We start from the raw sequence: 20,707 nt of genomic DNA, 5'->3' as shown, positions 1-20,707 counted from the left end.
ATGCAACTCAACGTGTGGACAAGGTTAAAAAAGGCTACCTCATTAAACCATGGGCCACAAAGTAACTTACTGTGCTTGGAGAGTAACAGTAGCTCATCATAGCCTTATACTCATACTGTAATATGGGGCAAACACAACTGAAAGTACACAAACCTGTCAAATGAAAAATGAGGTGGGAAAGTACATCAAATATGTAGAGTTCTCTGAAACGATAAGGATTGTTAGATTTAGATTGCACAAGGTCTCCCAGGAACCTCCACTGAACTAGGGACTGAAGTCAATTATGTAGGCCATTGTTCTTTTTCAGTCTCCACTGCCTCATCCAAAATTACATGGAGGTTGAACATGATGCAGTGTCTTTCATTGAAAATTAGGCTACTGCGGTTTCTGGAGCCTCCTATAAGTAAGTGTGTTAGCTTTTTAATGCAGCTTTTTTACTGAATATTAACCAACTGCTTTCCGTTGTAATGTATGCTGTCTCTCTTTCCAGCGAGCCACATTCCAGATTAGTCTTAGGAAATATAGCCATTTTTCTGAACACCAGAATGGAACATTCCAATAGCCTGGAGACAAACTCTGCTATCATGGCATGTTAAACTGTGTATTACCAGCACATTGTGGCATGTTATTGTATTACCTAAAGCAGATCATTCCCAATCTCTCGCATAATAGGGCATAATAAAAGCCAACTATATAGAAGCACCAACAATTGCAACATGCTGCTGTTACATGGTATGAGTGAACGCAGCATTGTGCAGTAGAGCGAAGATTTACACCACCAACGTCGCACTCTGAAAGAGAAAGCTCTAATGCAGTTCTAGAATGATCCAGATTACTGAGTGCAGCCTGTAGGCATGACCGAGCACACTGCTGTCAGGGGCCGATTTCTAATTAACTGAGGTACCTGTATTGGTGACGTAGATGCGCTCATGTGGAGGGGGGAGTGAGGGATGGAGTCGGGTCGGAGCAGAGCGGGGTCTCACGCGGAGCTGAGGTACTTTGGTTCAGTCTGTGACAGAATCGAGATAACCAGTTGCCGGACATCATCAACGGGTAAGTGCTTATCTGTTTCGTTGCTGTGTGATTTTGGTTGTCTTGTTTGTACAAAAGTTTCGTTAGATTAGCCTTCTTCTCTCCATGAATAGAGCTGGAGGAAAGTAAACTTCGTACAAGAAAAGAGGGGGGAAACTACCAGCACTGAATATGTTAGGCTATTTCTCTGTAAAATGAGTTAAGACGTTTTATTTGTCTGCGTTATAACTTTTGAAGTGGACATTCAAAAATAGAAAGCATAGCACCAAGAACTACTCAAGGATATATCCGCATAGTGTCAGCGCTGGGTTGCGCTGTCCATGGTGCTGAAACAGTTCGCGCGTCTGCGAGGGAACGTTTGTTTGACTGAGCAGAATTGTTTTAGCGCGTTCATATGCGTCTGTTTAGTTGGCATTGATACGCAATTCATAACATTAGATTTAATTTGGTGCAGATGGTTATGTTATTTTTCTTGTGCAAAATGTTTGTTCCTTTTTTTTTCTTTTAACAAAGTATTTTTTTTTACAGTAGGAATTTACTGAATCCTCTGTCTTTCTCTCCTGCTTTCTCTACAGAAAACAATCAGCGTTCAACTGTGCAAGATTTAGAGCTTTGCTAATAAAGATATACTTATGGTAGATGGCATTGTCGGAGACAGCCGGAGGGGATTCTTCAGCCCATTTCTCAAGCTGAATCCAAATGACACTTCCTCCACCCAAAAGTCCCCCGATGACCACAGAACTCCACCTATAGTCGGAGGATGCTGCACAGTGTGTGACACGGTCGTCCGACCGCAATTGATTGGTGCAAGAAGCGTCCTTCCCTCAACCAGAGCATGACACTCTCAGCAGTGGACAGTTGGAAAAGGGCTTCGGAAATGAACCCCTGTGGACAGCCGCAAGACTGGGTCAGTGGCAGGAGCACGGCTAGGTAAAGAAGCAGAGGTCTTCGTGTGAGGAGAGAAAGCATACAACTAAAAAAGTGGGGGGCAAACGATCGCATCAGCAAAGACATACAACCTCAAATCATGGGGATACAGCATCTTCTGCTTCTTTTGATTTACTTGGACCCGCTGAATGTACTGTGCGCGGCTACAGCCAACAAGAAGAAAAACGCACCAAAGCGGAATCAGAAGATGAAGGAGGTGAACGGCACGGAGGCGCCTACTGCGGTTCCGCGGCGAAACACTCAGGTCCAGGCACCTTCGATCGCTACCCATGACACGTGCCTGGGCTACTATGACGTGAGCGGAGCGTACGATAAAGTGTTCGAGTGCAACAACACCGAGCACCGCTACTGTTGTGGAAGTTGTTTCCTGCGCTATTGCTGTGCAGAAAAAGGGAAACGCATAGAACAGAAAACTTGCACAAATTATAACACCCCAGATTGGATCAAAACGCAGCCTCCATCCCCGGCACCAACAGGTGACACTTACGACCCTGACTTGGATCAGACTAACACAACGGTATACATCACCTGTGGTGTCATAGCTTTTATCATCCTCATCGGAGTTTCTGCAAAAGTTGCCTACGACAAAGCAACCAAGCCCCCTCAGGAAATGAATGTCCATAGGTAAGTCACCCTGACATTCAGGTTAAGAAATAGTAATTTATTATGGGGGGCACTTTTTTTCCTCTGTGTGTGTGTGTGGGGGGGGGGGGGGGGGGGGGTGTATGATTGTGTGTGCAATCACTGTTATGAAACACCAGCTTCAGTTTTCACAGACATGAAAAGTCCGCTGATGACAGTAAAAAATGTGTACAGTGGGTATAGAAAGCTAAATTAGATTTGTGAATAGACTAAATCATGAGCACTTCATCACAATGATGCATAGAAATCTGACCACATTTATTCTCAACTTTTGAATAGGGACGAAGCCATAATTCACAATGATGATCAATTTCATTCCTTTCTGGAAAATAGTGTTACATCACCTGCAAGCCATTACGCAAAAGACAACTGATGATTACAATCAACTCCTTTTCAAGTACCTCTCTTATGCAGATATACACAACCCCCAAGTGACAGTCAACCCGATTCACCACTACCACCACCACTACTACTACCACAACCACCACCATACATTGGAACATTAAATGCCTCTTGTCAACTAAAGTATTTCATCAGCAGCACAAACAAACCTCCATGAGGCAGGTGTGGAATTGAATGGCTCTGTCAAAGAAAAGGCATCACATTCATGGTCACAGTATAACATTCAGACTAGGAGCAAGGTTGGGTTGCTTCACTGCTAACAACCCAGAGGACATACTGTACAGATGTCACTCTCCCTTCTTTTGATTGGCTTTGTATCTTACGGGATAATGGCCCATGGATGGACTGCTGTTGGGAAAGTATGAGATAAACACATTATGGTGGAATACATCTAACTGCCGAGGAATCAATGTATCAGTGTATTAATTACATTGTGTCCCTATGAATGGAACGAATGCATACTGTTCCACTAATCCATATAATCAGGCAGTCTGAAGTCCAACAACTTCTAAGTATTTGGATAGGTGCTGAAAATAGCGTATTGCCACCAAAATTATTGAAGCTGGTGATTTTTTCCATGACACATTAGAAGCCTTGACTATATTGTTAAGCACGTCCTAGAGCTAGGAGAGTAACTACTGTACCTTAGTCTGAATTGAAAGACAGTTAACCTTCTGAAGTGGAGGAGTATGTTAGGGATTTGTGCTCTGACATCAACCCACCATGATGAATTTAGCAGATTAAGCCAGCAGCTATCTCATTCACTCACAGTGTTATATGTGAGTAGTATACCTTGCAATTAAAACTATAACAAGACAGTACCCAAAGAGATGGTTTGGGTGGCGAAACCACATGTGGTTAGCCAATCATTGTGGTTGTCTAATGGTGCCCATAGCAGAGGGGGTTATCTACCTGTTCAGCCAAAGCTAAGATCTTGATTAAAGCCCATGTGAGGCTAATTGTGCCTTGCTAGGACTGGCTTCTGTACCCTCGTTACCTGCTGGCTCCATAAAATCAAGGTAGTGATTGGAATTCAGATGGATTGTTCTCAGAGTCCATGCAGCATTCATTTGTCCCCATTCTTAAGCAAGCCCCTCCCATGGCATCATCCCTAGATAGAAAATGTATGTTTCTCCACTAGAGATCATTTGTACCACAACCTTAATGGATATAGTGGCTGGTCTAGCAGACTGGAAGACCTTTGTCTGGAGTTAAATGCAGCTTGAACTGTAGCGGTGGCCAGATGTTCAGTATGGAGTAAGCTCCAAGGATGACACTGTCATCTTCTCATGACAGGGATTCTCAACCATAGATCTGTCTCTCTTCCACAACATCCATTAACCTCGGCACCTGTTTTCTGCATGAATACTTCTGCTGTTAGATGAGTCCCACTCACACTGTTGTTAGAAGTCCATACTTCAGCCTGTCAAATGTCATTGACTCCTAGCTGAACAATGCATATCAAAGCATTAGAAAGGAAACCTTTTTGTTCCCCTCAGTTTATTAAACGTCTGGTGGACGGTTCTGTTGACAAAATATAGATACGAGAACAAGGCTTGGATAAGTGCCCCCCATTCATTTTCCTTTCGGAAATTCATGGTTATGTCTACAACCTCAATAGCTATTGATTTAATAGTCACACCAAAAGATGGTGTCAAGTACAGGTCTTTGGTTTAAGAGATAATGCTCTCAGACACATTTTTCTGCTCGTAGAGTGACATTCAAATATACAATCCTTAAATGCAAGCCAAGCCATTACCTTGACAGTTTCAACGATGACAGTACAAGTAGAAATATGATACCAATATCTGTCTGTCTCTAGTGTATTCCTACAGTTCCAGTCAAAGCTATTTCATGCAACCTACCAAACGACTCACTTTGATCCCACTAAAGACTATTAGACTTCTGAGGCTGTGGCAGTACCTCCATCTCAGTACTCAGAACTGAGGAGACTGTGAGGATTTCTGGCCCCTTAATGCTCTCCTATCCTAGCCATGGGGCGTACTTTCAAATGGAGATGCTTACTGCCACCACCACATCAGTATGAGTGGTGGTGAGAGAGATGAGACAGATGCTGCCCAATTCAAATTTTTTCTTTACTTTTTGGTCTTTTGACCAATCAGATCAGCTCAAAAAATATATAATGTAGGGCCTCCCGGGTGGTGCAGTGGTCTAGGGCACTGCATTGCAGTGCTAGCTGCGCCCAGGCTCTGTCGCAGCCGGACGCGACTGGGAGGTCCGTGGGGCGACGCACAATTGGCCTAGCGTCGTCCGGGTTATGGAGGGTTTGGCCGGTAGGGATATCCTTGTCTCATTGTGCACCAGCGACTCCTGTGGCGGGCCAGGCGCAGAGCACGCTAACCAGGTCGCCAGGTGCACGGTGTTTCCTCCGACACTGGTGCGGCTGGCTTCCGGGTTGGATGCGCGCTGTGTTAAGAAGCAGTGCGGCTTGGTTGGGTTGTGTTTCGGAGGACGCATGGCTTTCGACCTTCGTCTCTCCCGAGCCTGTACGGGAGTTGTAGCGATGAGACAAGATAGTAACTACTAACAATTGGATACCACAAAATTGGGGAGAAAAGGGGGTAAAATTATATTTAAAATATATATATATATATATATATATATATATATATATAATGTGAAAATATCTCATGTGACTGGTCAAAAGACCAATTTTCAAATAAAATCAGAATTGGGCTGCCTGTGTAAATGCAGCCAGAGTAGGGATGACTAAACGAGGAGACATTGCATAGTGGACATTCAATAGCTTTTTTTAATGATTTATTTCCAACAATCATTTGGCACATTTGGTAATAATGATCTCTGAAAAAATTACTTCTGTGGCTGGCTTGAGACATACATGCTGATAACCCTGTCGAGAGCTGTATTGGAACATGGGATTAACTATATACTAGGCAATGGTTTAAATGTATTTAGCCCTGTTAAGTGACTCAGAGTTTTATCTCAGTGACTGGGGATGGATTGTGAGGGGAATGCTAAGGCATTGGCAGACCTTTGTTGTTTCTTCTGTGACCTTCACAGAGGCACAATAAATGTCGAGTGAAAGCCAAAGCCAGGGATTTGAGTGGTCTATATTGATCACTTTCTCGAAAGCAAACCTGGATGCAATTTAAGATGGATCTGTTGCAAAAAAGTATCTACTCTCAGAATGAGTACGTATTAGGTTTTGTTATGCCGGTGAGAGTCAGTTCCAATACATTCAAAAGGGATTTCTAAATTGACCTGCATGCAGTGAGATTGAATATGTAATTTTTGAGCGATTTTACCATAATATTGGGCAGAGAAAGAAGATTGGGTGAGGTAGATGAGATAGTATGACTTTGCAATGTCTCTTGTATAACTTTAATGCATGTAAAGCACACCTACATGGATGTATGTCTTCTCCAGTCTCTGCTTTTACTCCATTAGTGGTTGGCATGTCAGTGATATCCTTCTCTCTGCTCACATTGGGAATATTCATTTTTTGGTGTTCCTGACAACCTAATCTCTCATGGACAGACTACATATACCTAATTGGCACTGGTACTGGTCCTCCAGCATCTGACCAAATGACAAAATATTTTATTTCTGCGTCAACCGAGATTACTGACAACCTGATAGGCAGGGTCAATGCTGCAATTCTTTTCTAACATATTCATTCAGCCATGAATCATGGCTTGACAAACATTTTGTGGAGTTCAGGATCCAAGGGGAGTAGAAATTCACTTTGGTTTCCATTTTTTTCTCCCCAATGCTTTTGAACCTATTTTAATTGGTAAATGGCCCGGTGCAGCAAAGAAAGTCCTAGCGAAGCTGCAGTTGGCTCAAAACAAAGCAGCACGCCTTGCCCTTGACTGTACACACAGAACTAACATCAACAGCATGCATGAGTCTGTCATGGTTGAGGGTTGAAGATAAATGTGTTACTTCTCTTCTAGTCTTTTTAAGAAATGTGTGTGTGTTGAAAATGCCTAACCACTTGTATAATCTATATGCATACACTTCAATGAGACATACTGTACATACTCCACCAGATACGCCACTAAGGGTTTCTTCACAGGACCCAAACCAAAGACAGATTTAATGCATCGCTCAGTTACTGTATGTTTAGAGCCATGTCATTGTGGAATGCTCTGCCACAAGACGTTACTCAGACAAAAGTTTAGCTTTAAAAAACGGACAAAAAATGTATGTTGTATCACATCATTTCTCCTATTTCTTGTATATAAGAATATGAATATGTATATACTGTATGAATAGTGTGTAAATACTGTTGTCTCTTGGTCCCATTCAAATATATGACTCTTATTTTTATGTGCATTTTTCATTTGGATTTAATGTAATATCTTGTGTTTTTCTTGTCTATAATGGTACTTTGTCATGAATTTGTACATTGTATGTGTACCCCAGGAAGAGTAGCTGCTGCATGTGCAGTAGCTAATGGGATCCTAATAAACTAAACTAATCCGTTTAGAATGCAGATGATAGACTTGTTGAACATCTACGCCACATGCTCATAATAATTCAATATCTGTCTCAGTCTGAAATAACAGACTGAAATAACATGTCGCCATTTCTGTAAACACATTCTAGGCTTCCTTATCTCTTTTGACAATGTAGAATTGTGTTAAGATAGAAAAAAAAAGAGAAGAAAAAAAATCTAATTTCACTGCGGAGGCAAGTCCCTCTGATAACCAACAAGACTGAACTACATCCTCTGTCATGTGCTGCAAGTGCAGTGTAAATGGAATTACAATTTATTTTCACTTCTCTTCTTTACAGTATTTACTTCACTCCCTCGATGGATGATGGGTGTATCGTTTGAAGATTATTTTATACGTTCCCATTTCTTTTCCCTTCCCATACATAGGAATGTACTGGTGCTATTGAAACCTGATTTACCTAAGATATTTTGTAGGAGAGGAAACTGTGACAGGTCTAGACTTTGGGGTTTTCAAACACAATATTTTTTTAAAAGCACCTCTATTCCTCCACTGTGTGGGACTGGTTGAACGTGTTCCTGCCATACAAGACGCAAAGTAGTCAACTGGGGCGATGAAAACCAGGTCGCCTCAGTCTGTGAAAAGGATATGGTTAAAGTGTGCCCATCCTAGAAGGGAAAGGCTATTAATACATAGCTCCCAAAGTCACAGAGAGTTATGGAAAAAAGTTGACTCAGGTCGACTTTGACACAGTTACATTACCCTTTCAGCTCTTTGAAGAAACCAATATGTCCACCATCCTCATCACTATACTTCAATGGGGACCAATGTTGAAAATGGTGATAGCAAGATGCTTTGTGTAGAGCCCTTGAAAATTGGGAACTTGGTAGGAGTTAGATTCCCATTTGAACCTTAGTAGTGGGGGCGTATAGCTCTAGCAGAACATTCTTCAAGGAACATTGATGAATGGCTTTAGCTGTTTTCCCTTGGCCTGAAGGGAAAGGCCCATCTGTACTCAGTGTGGCTCAGTATTGAAACCTGGCCTATCGGCCACCTTGGGTGTAATTACACTTCACACTGTGCCTGGTTCTGGAGCTCCACCAACACAATTGGAGCTGTATGTAACTAAATAAATTAAGTAGACCTTCTGGGGATGTTGAGAATAATGGTTGTCGGTGATTGAAAACAGGAAAGTATTTCTGGTTCTGTTTGTATAGTCTGAAAACGATAAAATTACATCTGTGTTTTTACATTTCTTTTGCAGAGCTCTTGCAGACATTTTGAGGCAACAAGGACTAAATAAGGAGAATGAAAATATTGCAGCATTGGAGGGTTCACCCAAAGACATGGACACACCTCTCCGAACGTCCAAGAACCATTACACCCCAGTTCACACCATGCTAGCAAACCACGGTGGGTACCTGCACTGTTTTTACTTCACATATCCAAGAATATCTTGCAAAAATGATTCAAACTGTACTTGTCCTAAGCATAGGTTCCGAAATGGTCTTTACCTCTAGTAAGCTGCATGGTGCACTATGAGTTGAATCAAAGTCCTTTCTCTGTATAAAATCGATACCCATGATGACAGAGTTACTATGGAAACAGCGGTTATGTTAAATAGTTAGATCAAATGAAACTAGGTTCAATGTAAATGACATGAGAACATAATAGAGAAGGTGTTATTAAAGCCATATTCTTTGCCCTCAGTTACGTTCTCTGAGTGGTGGAGATCCAGTCTGAATTTCATATAGACAGTAGTGATTGGTAGGAATTGTGGAGGTAGATTATAGAAATCCCATAGAAACGAGACAAGCAGGGATGACTGAATCAGGAGACATTCTATTATGGACTTTCAATAGCTTTTTATGACTACACAGTAATCTCCATTGTACCCGCTTCTATGTAACAGTATATATAACTACTGTCATTATACTTGGCTGACATGTGTACAACAATGTTATTTCTATGGTATGCAACCTTTGCATGGTAAAGTGGGACCTTATTGTTTTCATTAATGGTTAAAATGGTCTTTGACACACGCACTGAAATAGATGATTGACAGTGTTGGGGAAGCTACTCTGAAAATATAATTAACGAGCTACCAGTTACTTCACACTATTGTAAGTTAAACTACACTAAAGCTAACCTTAAAGTTACTTTTAAAAAGTAGTTCACTACAACCAAACTACTTAGCGAAAAAGTATCATACCTGAATCTGAAATGTCACAGACTACAAATTGCAAGAACATATCACTCTGGAGTCAGATGTTAACAGAATGTGTATTCTGGCCTATTAAACTCAAACATGTGAAATTCGGCACACAAAAAGTGTTTAAAGTGAGAATTAGGCAGGTTTAATGCTGAAAAATAAGGGCAATTCTTGCCTACTTCACCAATATTTAATTTTTGAAAAAAAAGTAGTGTGTAGTTCCAGTAGTAAGCTACACCACTACATGGCAAAAAAGTGGTGTGTAGTTCCAGTAGTAAGCTACAGCACTACATGGCAAAAAAGTAGTGTGTAGTTCCAGTAGTAAGCTACACCACTACATGGCAAAAAAGTGGTGTGTAGTTCCAGTAGTAAGCTACAGCACTACATGGCAAAAAAGTGGTGTGTAGTTCCAGTAGTAAGCTACACCACTACATGGCAAAAAAGTGGTGTGTAGTTCCAGTAGTAAGCTACACCACTACATGGCAAAAAAGTAGTGTGTAGTTCCAGTAGTAAGCTACACCACTACATGGCAAAAAAGTGGTGTGTAGTTCCAGTAGTAAGCTACACTACTACATGGCAAAAAAGTTGCCTACAAAGTTACCTACTACATGACAACACTGCAAGATTTGAATTTAGGTCAACTACCACAAAGCTGCTGCAAAAATGTATTTAAATTGCTAGTTTAACCACATGTAGTCAACTATTCCCCCAAACTGATGATGGGGGCCCTGCTACTTAAGTATATTTTTTAAAGACTGAAAACGATATAGCAGTTTAGACAAAGGGCCTCGGCTGAGTCTATTTTCATGCTGTGTTCCATAAGCCTACTCAGCATTGGCTCAAAATGGAGATGCAACTTAACATGTTCTTCGGGAGACACATGGCTTTTGTCCTGAGATAATTCTGTCTTGCATCGTTGTTCCTCCTTCTTTTATCCGGTCTCCAGATCCCTGCTCCGGGGATCGCTTGCTAAGTGCCCTAGTATGGTGTCCCAGATTCAGTGTTATGTTTCACTCTCGTGTCAAAGTAGACACTCCTCCTCATCCAGGGAATGTGTCCGAGGAGAACTGTTACGTGCTACACCATGGGATGTGAGCCGCTTTTCTCAGACTTGACTCGAGCCACAAAAGCCAAAGCTGCTGGTATGTGCAGTTTATTAAATGAAACTACTGTAAGGGCTAGCCAACAGAGGTAGTTACAGTTATGTTCGCCTGAATTCCAGCACTTGACACTTCAATAATTCTCATTGGAATCAATAACCACTTTGACTGCCATACAGTTGCCCAAAACTAGGATTGTCTAACCCCTTATCGGCTTTCATCCCCTCAAACAGCTTTCACTGTGCTTCATTAATCAATAATGTTAACCCTGAAGTGACCTCAAGACTACCGTGACACCCCAGTGTTTTACATTAAGATATTGTGGGCAATGCTGGATACTTCCCCGGTGTTTACCATTAAGATATTGTGACTATGGTGGATACTTCCCTTGTGTTTTACATTAATATATTGTGGACTATGATGGATACATCCCCAGTGTTTTACATTAAGAGATTGTGGACTACGCTGGATACTTCCATAGTGTTTAACATTAAGAGATTGTGGACTACGCTGTATACTTCCCTAGTGTTTAACATTAAGAGATTGTGGACTACGCTGGATACTTCCCTAGTGTTTAACATTAAGAGATTGTGGACTACGCTGGATACTTCCCTAGTGTTTAACATTGAGAGATTGTGGACTACGCTGGATACTTCCCCAGTGTTTCACATTAAGAGATTGTGGACTATGCTGGATACTTTCCCAGTGTTTTACATTAAGAGATTGTGGACTACGCTGGATACTTCCCCAGTGTTTTACATTAAGAGATTGTGGACTACGCTGGATACTTCCCCAGTGTTTTACATTAAGAGATTGTGGACTATGCTGCATACTTCCCCAGTATTTTACATTAAGAGATTGTGGACTATCCTGCTAACTTCCCCAGTGTTTTACATTAAGAGATTGTGGACTATGCTGCTAACTTCCCCAGTGTTTTACATTAAGAGATTGTGGACTATGCTGCATACTTCCCCAGTGTTTTACATTAAGAGATTGTGGACTATGCTGCATACTTCCCCAGTGTTTTACATTAAGAGATTGTGGACTATGCTGCATACTTCCCCAGTGTTTTACATTAAGAGATTGTGGACTATGCTGCATGCTTCCCCAGTGTTTTACATTAAGAGATTGTGGACTATGCTGCATACTTCCCCAGTATTTTACATTAAGAGATTGTGGACTATGCTGCATACTTCCCCAGTATAAGAGATTGTGGACTACGCTGGATACTTCCCCAGTATAAGAGATTGTGGACTATGCTGTATACTTCCCCAGTGTTTTACATTAAGAGATTGTGGACTATGCTGCTAACTTCCCCAGTGTTTTACATTAAGAGATTGTGGACTATGCTGCATACTTCCCCAGAATTTTACATTAAGAGATTGTGGACTATGCTGCATACTTCCCCAGTGTTTTACATTAAGAGATTGTGGACTATGCTGCATACTTCCCCAGTGTTTTACATTAAGAGATTGTGGACTATGCTGCTAACTTCCCCAGTATTTTACATTAAGAGATTGTGGACTATGCTGCATACTTCCCCAGTATAAGAGATTGTGGACTATGCTGCTAACTTCCCCAGTGTTTTACATTAAGAGATTGTGGACTATGCTGCATACTTCCCCAGTATAAGAGATTGTGGACTATGTTGGATACTTCCCCAGTGTTTTACATTAAGAGATTATGGACTTTGCAGGATACTTCCCTAGAGGCTGACTATTTTGTTTGGGTTCATGTCAGTCCTGCAATTGGTCTTCATCCCTTGTGGCCTCCTTCTGACACGACTCATCTTTCTGTTGTGAAATGCTGTATGCGTCTCCCTCAAGTCTGGCATCAACTGTACTATATTGGGTTAAACTGGCCTTGACTGAACTAGCCTCAACACATACAGTAATCCATTACATACTGTATTACAGTGCTAGTTGGTGTCTTTGGTGGCTCATGTAGATTATATGTGGATATACCTGGGAATCTGCAGTAATACATGAGATCCTCATATGAATATATCTGTTTTCATAATTCAGATTGTATTCTATGTTGTTTTATTTTTACACTTGGAAATATATTATGTTCTAACATAATTTTCTCATTGATGTTGGTTGGTCTCTGCTTGGACCCTAAAGTCTTCTGCTAAAGGAAAATCAGTTAAATGACCCTTTCAAGATAATGTATCAGTGTATTTCAGCATAAGAACATAGTCGACGTCTCCTACAGTAGAACCTGAATTCAGCCCTTAGGCGCTGTCCTTAGAGTAGACCAAGGATAGAAAGCTGATTATCCCCATCACAGCTTGTCAAACACTGGCAGGGATACAGTGCATTCGGAAAGTATTCAGACCCCTTCACTTTTTCCACATTTTGTTACGTTACAGCCTTATTCTAAAATTGATTCGTCCGCCTCTGGCTGGGCCACTAAAGGGTATTCAGAGACTTGTTCTGAAGCCAATCCTGCATTGTATTGGCTGTGTGCTTAGGGTCATTGTCCTGTTGGAAGGTGAACCTTCGCACCAGTCTGAGGTCCTGAGCACTGTGGACCAAGTTTTCATCAAGGATCTCTCTGTACATTGCTCTGTTCATCTTCCCCTCAATCCTGACGAGTCTCCCAGTCCCTGCCGCTGAAAAACATCCCCACTGCAGGATGCTGCCACCACCATGCTTCACCATAGGGATGGTGCCAGGTTTCCTCCAGACGTGACGCTTGGCATTCAGGCCAAAGAGTTCCACCTTTGTTCTCATGGTCTGAGAGTCATTTAGGTGCCTTTTGGCAAACTCTAAGCGGGCTGTCATGTGCCTTTTACTAAGGAGTGGCTTCCGTCTGGCCAATCTACCATAAAGGCCTGATTGGTGGAGGGTTTCAGAGATGGTTGTCCTTCTGGATGGTTCTCCCATCTCCACAGAGGAACTCTATGCGCTTTCAGAGTGACCATCAGTTTCTTGGTCACCTCCCTGACCAAGGCCCTTCTCCCCCGATTGCTCAGTTTGGCTGGGCGGCCAGCTCTAGGAAGAGTCTTGGTGATTCCAAACTTCTTCCATTTAAGAATGATGGAGGCCACTGTGTTTTTGGGGACCATCAATGATGCAGAAATGTTTTGGTACCCTTCCCCAGATCTGTACCTCGACACAATCCTTTCTTGCAGCTCTATGAACAATTCCTTCGACCTCATGGCTTGGTTTTTTCTCTGACATGCACTGTCAACTTGAATTTACAGTACCACAGGTGGACTCCAATCAAGTTGTAGAAACAACTCAAGGATGATCAATGGAAACAGGATGCACCTGAGCTCAATTTCGAAGTCTAATAGAAAGGGTCTGAATAAGGTATTATAAGCTATTTCTGTTTTTTTATGGGGTATTCTGTGTAGACTGTGTAAATGAATTAATCCATTTTAGAATAAGGCTGTAATGTGGAAAAAGGGAAGAGGTCTGAATACTTTCCGAATGCACTGTATGTGTTGTAGTTGTTTTCCCTTTGGTATTATTCTGAGCCAAGAACACTTCATGAAGGCATACTTTGAACAGATTAAAAAAAACTTGCACATAAACGCCTCTTTCTATTCAGCATAAATTGGACACAGTCAACTTCTTAAATCCTGAGAGTCATTAAGTATTTACTAGTTTCTTAGTATGAAAATCCCAAAGTAACAGTGATGGATAAAATGTTTCAGCAATCAGTTTACAGTATCCATTGGGCTTGAAAACAGAACCAAACAGGCTTTAGAGAGCTCAGGCCTGTGTCAAACGTCAGTGTAATGAAGACCAGGGCCAATGGTCCCAGGTGTTCCTTCTCATTATGATAATTTGAAATGTGGTTCGATCTCTGCCTCTATGGCCCAAAGGTCTGAGTGACACTATTGACTTTGAAGTTGCTCCATTGAGATGAGGCTGTTGAACTATTTGCCAGCTAATGCAGACTGGCACTAACAGGAAGGAAGAGAGCTAGGGGAGGGGAACTCAATAGGCCTTTGTAAGACAGACCGTCATGTTGTTTCTCCTCTATTTTCAGCTTAAGCTTTCACTGTCTGATACACACTCACTTTCTCAGCCTACCTGCATCTTTTTGTGCACAACATTTTGGTGTTCGATTGGCAGGACAAATGGAGGTTGTCAGACTGCTGGCCGGCACTTTGACGGTCCATTGTGGACCTCTGCACTCTCAATTACAGGACTTGTTCCAGCCAGACACACTATATCATCTTGGAACAAATTATGTTACACAGTGATCTTTAAGACCAAGGAACTTCAGGATGAAATGTTTTGTTGCAAGGCACAATTTTTATAAACTGACATTTCATAGATACAGTACTACAATGCAGCTGTCATGATTATGAAGATAGATCCAATTACACAGTTTATGAATCAATTATATAAGGTCCCTCCATAGTGTAGGTCTATGTGGGGTAAAAGTGGTTTACTGTATAAGTTGAGGATGGAATGAATCAGTTTTAAAACACAGGAGAGTGTCTCGGTTAGAAGGGTTCTTTAGAATCTCTCCACTGATCTTCAGGGTCAAGTGCCCAAGCCTGAAAGACATTTTGCCATCCAATTAAAGTTGGAATGTTTTACCTGCTTTGGCAAAAGGGCAGGGCTTTTGACCCTGAATGGGCATCTTTGTTTAATTTGTGAACGATATGAGAAAGGAAGGTCTTCACTAGCTCCCCCAGCTCGCAGCTTTGGGGAGACCTTTTGCGGTGGTGATGATCCTGAGTGTACATCAGACAGCATAAATTGTTAATGTGAAACCTTCCTTTCCCTCTGTGCCCCTGTTCCTTTTCCAGTTGTCTGAGCCAAAGAGGGAGTGAAATACAGAGGCCTCCTCACTATCTTTCAGAGTACTGGCTGAACTGAACTAAGACTCCATAAAAGACAAGCTGCCGTGAACACAGCTATTCAGCTAACTCAGGAATGAGGCTAATGCATCATATAATACGTTCTTTAACTAGGGTGGTTAAGAGTTTCCCAAACTCTGATATGTGTACACAGTTGTTTGTGATTTCGTGTGTGAGGGTTGGAACGAAAATCAGCAACGGATATGCTTAGTGAATTGTCTCAGTCAGATAAATGGTATTGGTCATCTCATGCTATCTTAACTCTGCATTTCTCCCACAGGGCACTATGGGAAAGAGAACTTCCGCCAAGGCCAACTTGATCATAACTTCATCTCCTCTGGATTCGTGACACTGGGACGACCGCACCTAAAAGGTATTGTCTGTTGGTCTGATGACAATTACTATGTCTTCAAGAGTAAAGACAGCGTTGACGTACAGACTTCTAACACAAATCTCACTCTCATTTTCACCTTGCCTCTCACCTCCACACATTTCCTCCAATCTTTGTCCAAAATGTCTTCCTCCGTTTTTCGAACCACTGTTTGAGTAGATCAGGGGGAAACAGTGCAATAGCCCATCCAATTATTTTACTTGCTCACTTCTCATCTGGCAGTCACCTTGGGAAATGGGACTGAAGCTTTTGGCAGAACAATAACGGCATTTCTCAAAGCTAATTGAAAAGAGAAAAGCCTCAACGAGTTACTGCTTTGTTCAGATGTGAAAAGTACTCTCTCCTTTTTGTTATGTTTTTCCCCTTGACTGACTCATAAAGGCATTTAAACAATGGCCATGTGTGGATGAAATAACACTCAGCATTACCAGCACTGCATGCTGTACTTGTCACATCCTCCAACTGTTCTTCGTGCCAGATCACTGTGTACAGAACTGTCTACTGTACGAGAACAATGCAGTCAGTTGAGCTGACAGAGTCTCGTCCCCGCTCACTAAGGAGGCTTAAAATCATTGATAATAGTTGTACATAAGTGACTTCCTGTCAAATGCCAAGAAAACTACATTATGATATACACCTATTGAATTTATCAGTCGAAATATAAATAGACTGAATTGCAACATAGAAAACTAAATGTTCTTAATCTGAAAGTTTAGGATGATAATAGCTAGAGTTGGTGCATAAAGCTAAGTAGTAAACAAGTGGCTGTTCTCTGTCTTTGCAGCGCAGCACTCTGTAGACGATTTAGGGCAGCTGTCCTGGCAGGGAGATCTGGACGTTCCTAATATCTCCTACAGTATGTAACATATTCTCACTATGGAGACCCCTGCTTCCTGCCGGAGAACAGCCACACACCTGCTTTCTGCTCCCGCCAGATAAGACCACTCTCACACACTTCACACACCTTGACCCTGGGCCCATAGAGTGGGTTTGGCGGCTAATCGCACCAGCTCCTCATAATGCAGGGCATCAGAGCAGACGCCCTGCCACTATCATTAACCAGCCCAGTACAGCTTTCAGAAAGCATGGCTGTCTGGTGTCCCTAATGCTGAACATAGAGAAACAACTCCACAAGGAGGAGTGGAAAACAGGCTTGAATGTCTGTGCTGGTCTGTTCTCCAAAGTATGAAGCAGTCATGGGTTCTGTAGATGATTAGGATAGACAAGGAGGGTGACAAGCATTAAAATGGTTGCTATGACATGATTAACATTGTGTGTGTGTGTGTGTGTGTGTGTGTGTGTGTGTGTGTGTGTGTGTGTGTGTGTGTGTGTGTGTGTGTGTGTGTGTGTGTGTGTGTGTGTGTGTGTGTGTGTGTGTGTGTGTGTGTGTGTGTGTGACGAGACACATTCTGATCCTGTTATTGTGTTTGCAATTCCATAACCACTTCTTGTACATTTTAGGTGTCTGTAAGGTAAGTGGTATTTTACCAAGTGACAAAAACAAATACTAATTTACATTTGCTTCTAATTCAAATTCAAATATTTCCTTGCAAATCTATATAGTTGTTCAATATGTTCATGTCTTTATACAACAAATGTATGTGAAAATTAGGCAGGCTAAATGGGGCTTGAACAGCAATCCTCTGCCTTCCTGTTCGGCCACATCACTGCTGCCTGGTGTTACAGTAACTGTCATTACAAAGACGAGGGCTTTTCCACCTCAAACAGCTGGCTGTCAACAGGCTCTCTGTCTGCTCCCTGTACCTCCTGTTACTATCACCAGTTTGACATCCAGTATTGGCACTGACCCAGTATATAGCTTACTCTCTTATTTCTTATTTCTCCTGTTTTCTTCATTATATTCATATATATTGTAGTGACCTGCACAGACAGCTGTGTTTTATGTGTTATGCTGTTCGTTGGTTGTGTTGTACTCACCAGTACCCAGTGTTCACGGGGTCCGACATGCCAGTCAAACTGCTATCTGCCAACCACGGGAATGCCTGGAATGTTCTGGTGCCGGGCATCCTGATGGTTGGTGGAGCGGCGGGTGGGGGGTGTGGGGGGGGTTTGGCTGGGGGGTGGAGCATCACCAGTTTAAGACCATGCTTAGCCATTGTTCTCTCTCTTACGTCTGGTCTTATCCAGAGACAGTCATGGTTGATTTATACGGGTATCCTTATTTGGCGTGGGCTATGGCCAAACAGTAGCCTGTGTTGAGTTTGGTTATTAAATTTGGAATTTGTAAACTCAATTCTTTGTCTGGCAATTGTTCATTTATGATCTAGCCAGGTCATTACGATTTATACAGTGCCTTGCAAAAGTATTCACCCCTCTTGGCGTTTATCCTATTTTGTTGCATTACAACTTGTAATTTAAATTGATTTTTATTTGGATTTCATGTAATGGACATAAACAAAATAGTCCAAATTGGTGAAGTGAAAAAAAATAAAAAATTGTTTCAAGAAAAAAAAGAATAAAGAAAGGAAAAGTGGTGTGTGCATATGTATTCACCCCCTATGTATTCACCCCCTATGTATTCACCCCCTATGTATTCACCCCCTATGCTATGAAGCCAATAAATAAGATCTGGTGCAACCAATTACCTTCAGAAGTCACATGATTTGTTAAATAAAGTCCACCTGTGTGCAATCTAAGTGTCACATGATTTGTCACATGATCTCAGTATACCTCAGTACCTGTTCTGAAAGGCCCCAGAGTCTGCAATACCACTAAGCAATGGGCATCACCAAGCAAGAGGCACCATGAAGACCAAGTAGCTCTCCAAACAGGTCAGGGACAAAGTTGTGGAGAAGTACAGATCAAGGTTGGGTTATAAAAAAATATCTGAAATGTTGAACATCCCACGGAGCACCATTTAAATCCATTATAACAAAAATTGAAAGAACATGGCACCACAACAAATCTGCCAAGAGAGGGCCGCCCACCAAAACTCACGGTACTGGCAAGGAGGGCATTAATCAGAGACAACAAAGACACCAAAGATAACCTGAAGGAGCTGCAAAGCTCCACTGCGGAGATTGGAGTATCTGTCCATAGGACCACTTTAAGCCGTACACTGCACAGAGCTGGGCTTTACGGAAGAGTGGCCAGAAAAAAGCCATTACTTATTATTATTATTTTTTTAACATTTGGTGTTCGCCAAAAGGTATGTGGGAGACTCCCCAAACATATGGAAGAAGGTACTCTGGTCAGATGAGACTAAAATTGAACTTTTTGGCCATCAAGACAAACGCTATGTCTGGTGCAAACCCAACACCTGTCATCACCCCGAGAACATCATCCCCACAGTGAAGCATGGTGGTGGCAGCATCATACCGTATGTCTGGGAAACTGGTCAGAATTTAAGGAATGATAGATGGCGCTAAATACAGGGAAATGATTGAGGGAAACCTGTTTCAGTCTTCCAAAGATTTGAGACTGGGACACAGGTTCACCTTCCAGCAGGACAATGACCCTAAAGCAACACTCGAGTGGTTTAAGGGGAAACATTTAATGTCTTGGAATGGCCTAGTCAAAGCCCAGACCTCAATCCAATTGAGAATCTGTGGTATGACTTAAAGATTGCTGTACACAAGCGGAACCCATCCAACTTCAAGGAGCTGGAGCAGTTTTGCCTTGAAGAATGGGCAAAAATCCCAGTGGCTAGATGTGCCAAGCTTATAAAGACATATCCCAAGAGACTTGCAGCTGTAATTGCTGTGAAAGGTGGCTCTACAAAGTATTGACTTTGGGGGGGTGAATAGTTATGCATACTCAAGTTTTCAGCTTTTTGTCTTAATTCTTGTTTGTTTCACAATAAAACATATTTTGCATCTTCAAAGTGGTAGGCATGTTGTGTAAATCAAATGATACAACCCCCCCAAAAAATAATTTTTAATTCCAGGTTGTAAGGAAACAAAATCTGAAAAATGCCAAGGGGGTGAATACTTTCGCAAGCCACTGTATATATTCACTTTTTAAATTAGTTATACTATTTTGATATTGATTGCTGCACTGTTGGGTGGAGATGGCAAATTAAGCATTTCACTGTACTTGTGCATGTGACAATAAAACATATATTTGAACTTACAGTGCCTTGCGAAAGTATTCGGCCCCCTTGAACTTTGCGACCTTTTGCCACATTTCAGTTTTCAAACATAAAGATATAAAACTGTCTTTTTTTGTGAAGAATCAACAACAAGTGGGACACAATCATGAAGTGGAACGACATTTATTGGATATTTCAAACTTTTTTAACAAATCAAAAACTGAAAAATTGGCCGTGCAAAATTATTCAGCCCCCCTTAAGTTAATACTTTGTAGCGCCACCTTTTGCTGCGATTACAGCTGTAAGTCGCTTGGGGTATGTCTCTATCAGTTTTGCACATCGAGAGACTGAATTTTTTTCCCATTCCTCCTTGCAAAACAGCTCGAGCTCAGTGAGGTTGGATGGAGAGCATTTGTGAACAGCAGTTTTCAGTTCTTTCCACAGATTCTCGATTGGATTCAGGTCTGGACTTTGACTTGGCCATTCTAACACCTGGATATGTTTATTTTTGAACCATTCCATTGTAGATTTTGCTTTATGTTTTGGATCATTGTCTTGTTGGAAGACAAATCTCCGTCCCAGTCTCAGGTCTTTTGCAGACTCCATCAGGTTTTCTTCCAGAATGGTCCTGTATTTGGCTCCATCCATCTTCCCATCAATTT

General features: G+C 41.8%; 1 protein-coding gene across 3 annotated transcripts in view; it reads left to right on the top strand.

Annotated features, from left to right (window-relative positions):
* Window positions 1-876: 876 nt before the first annotated feature.
* LOC110486600 (protein shisa-6) overlaps window positions 877-20,707 on the top strand; it is a 68,978-nt gene continuing 49,147 nt past the window's right edge. The window contains exons 1-5 of one of the 3 annotated variants that reach the window (XM_036941318.1): window positions 877-1,053; window positions 1,608-2,604; window positions 8,731-8,879; window positions 15,884-15,976; window positions 16,779-16,850. In XM_036941318.1, the coding sequence (XP_036797213.1) occupies window positions 2,060-2,604; window positions 8,731-8,879; window positions 15,884-15,976; window positions 16,779-16,850 (859 nt within the window). In that variant the 5' untranslated portion in view covers window positions 877-1,053; window positions 1,608-2,059. The remainder of the gene's footprint in view (window positions 1,054-1,607; window positions 2,605-8,730; window positions 8,880-15,883; window positions 15,977-16,778; window positions 16,851-20,707) is intronic. The other 2 variants (XM_036941317.1, XM_036941319.1) reach the window with 2 other exon arrangements.

Source organism: Oncorhynchus mykiss, chromosome 13 (genome assembly GCF_013265735.2).
Source record: "Oncorhynchus mykiss isolate Arlee chromosome 13, USDA_OmykA_1.1, whole genome shotgun sequence".
Classification (NCBI taxonomy): domain Eukaryota; kingdom Metazoa; phylum Chordata; class Actinopteri; order Salmoniformes; family Salmonidae; genus Oncorhynchus; species Oncorhynchus mykiss.
The sequence above is the reverse complement of the archived record's forward strand: the minus strand, read 5'-3'. Positions and strand labels throughout refer to the sequence as shown.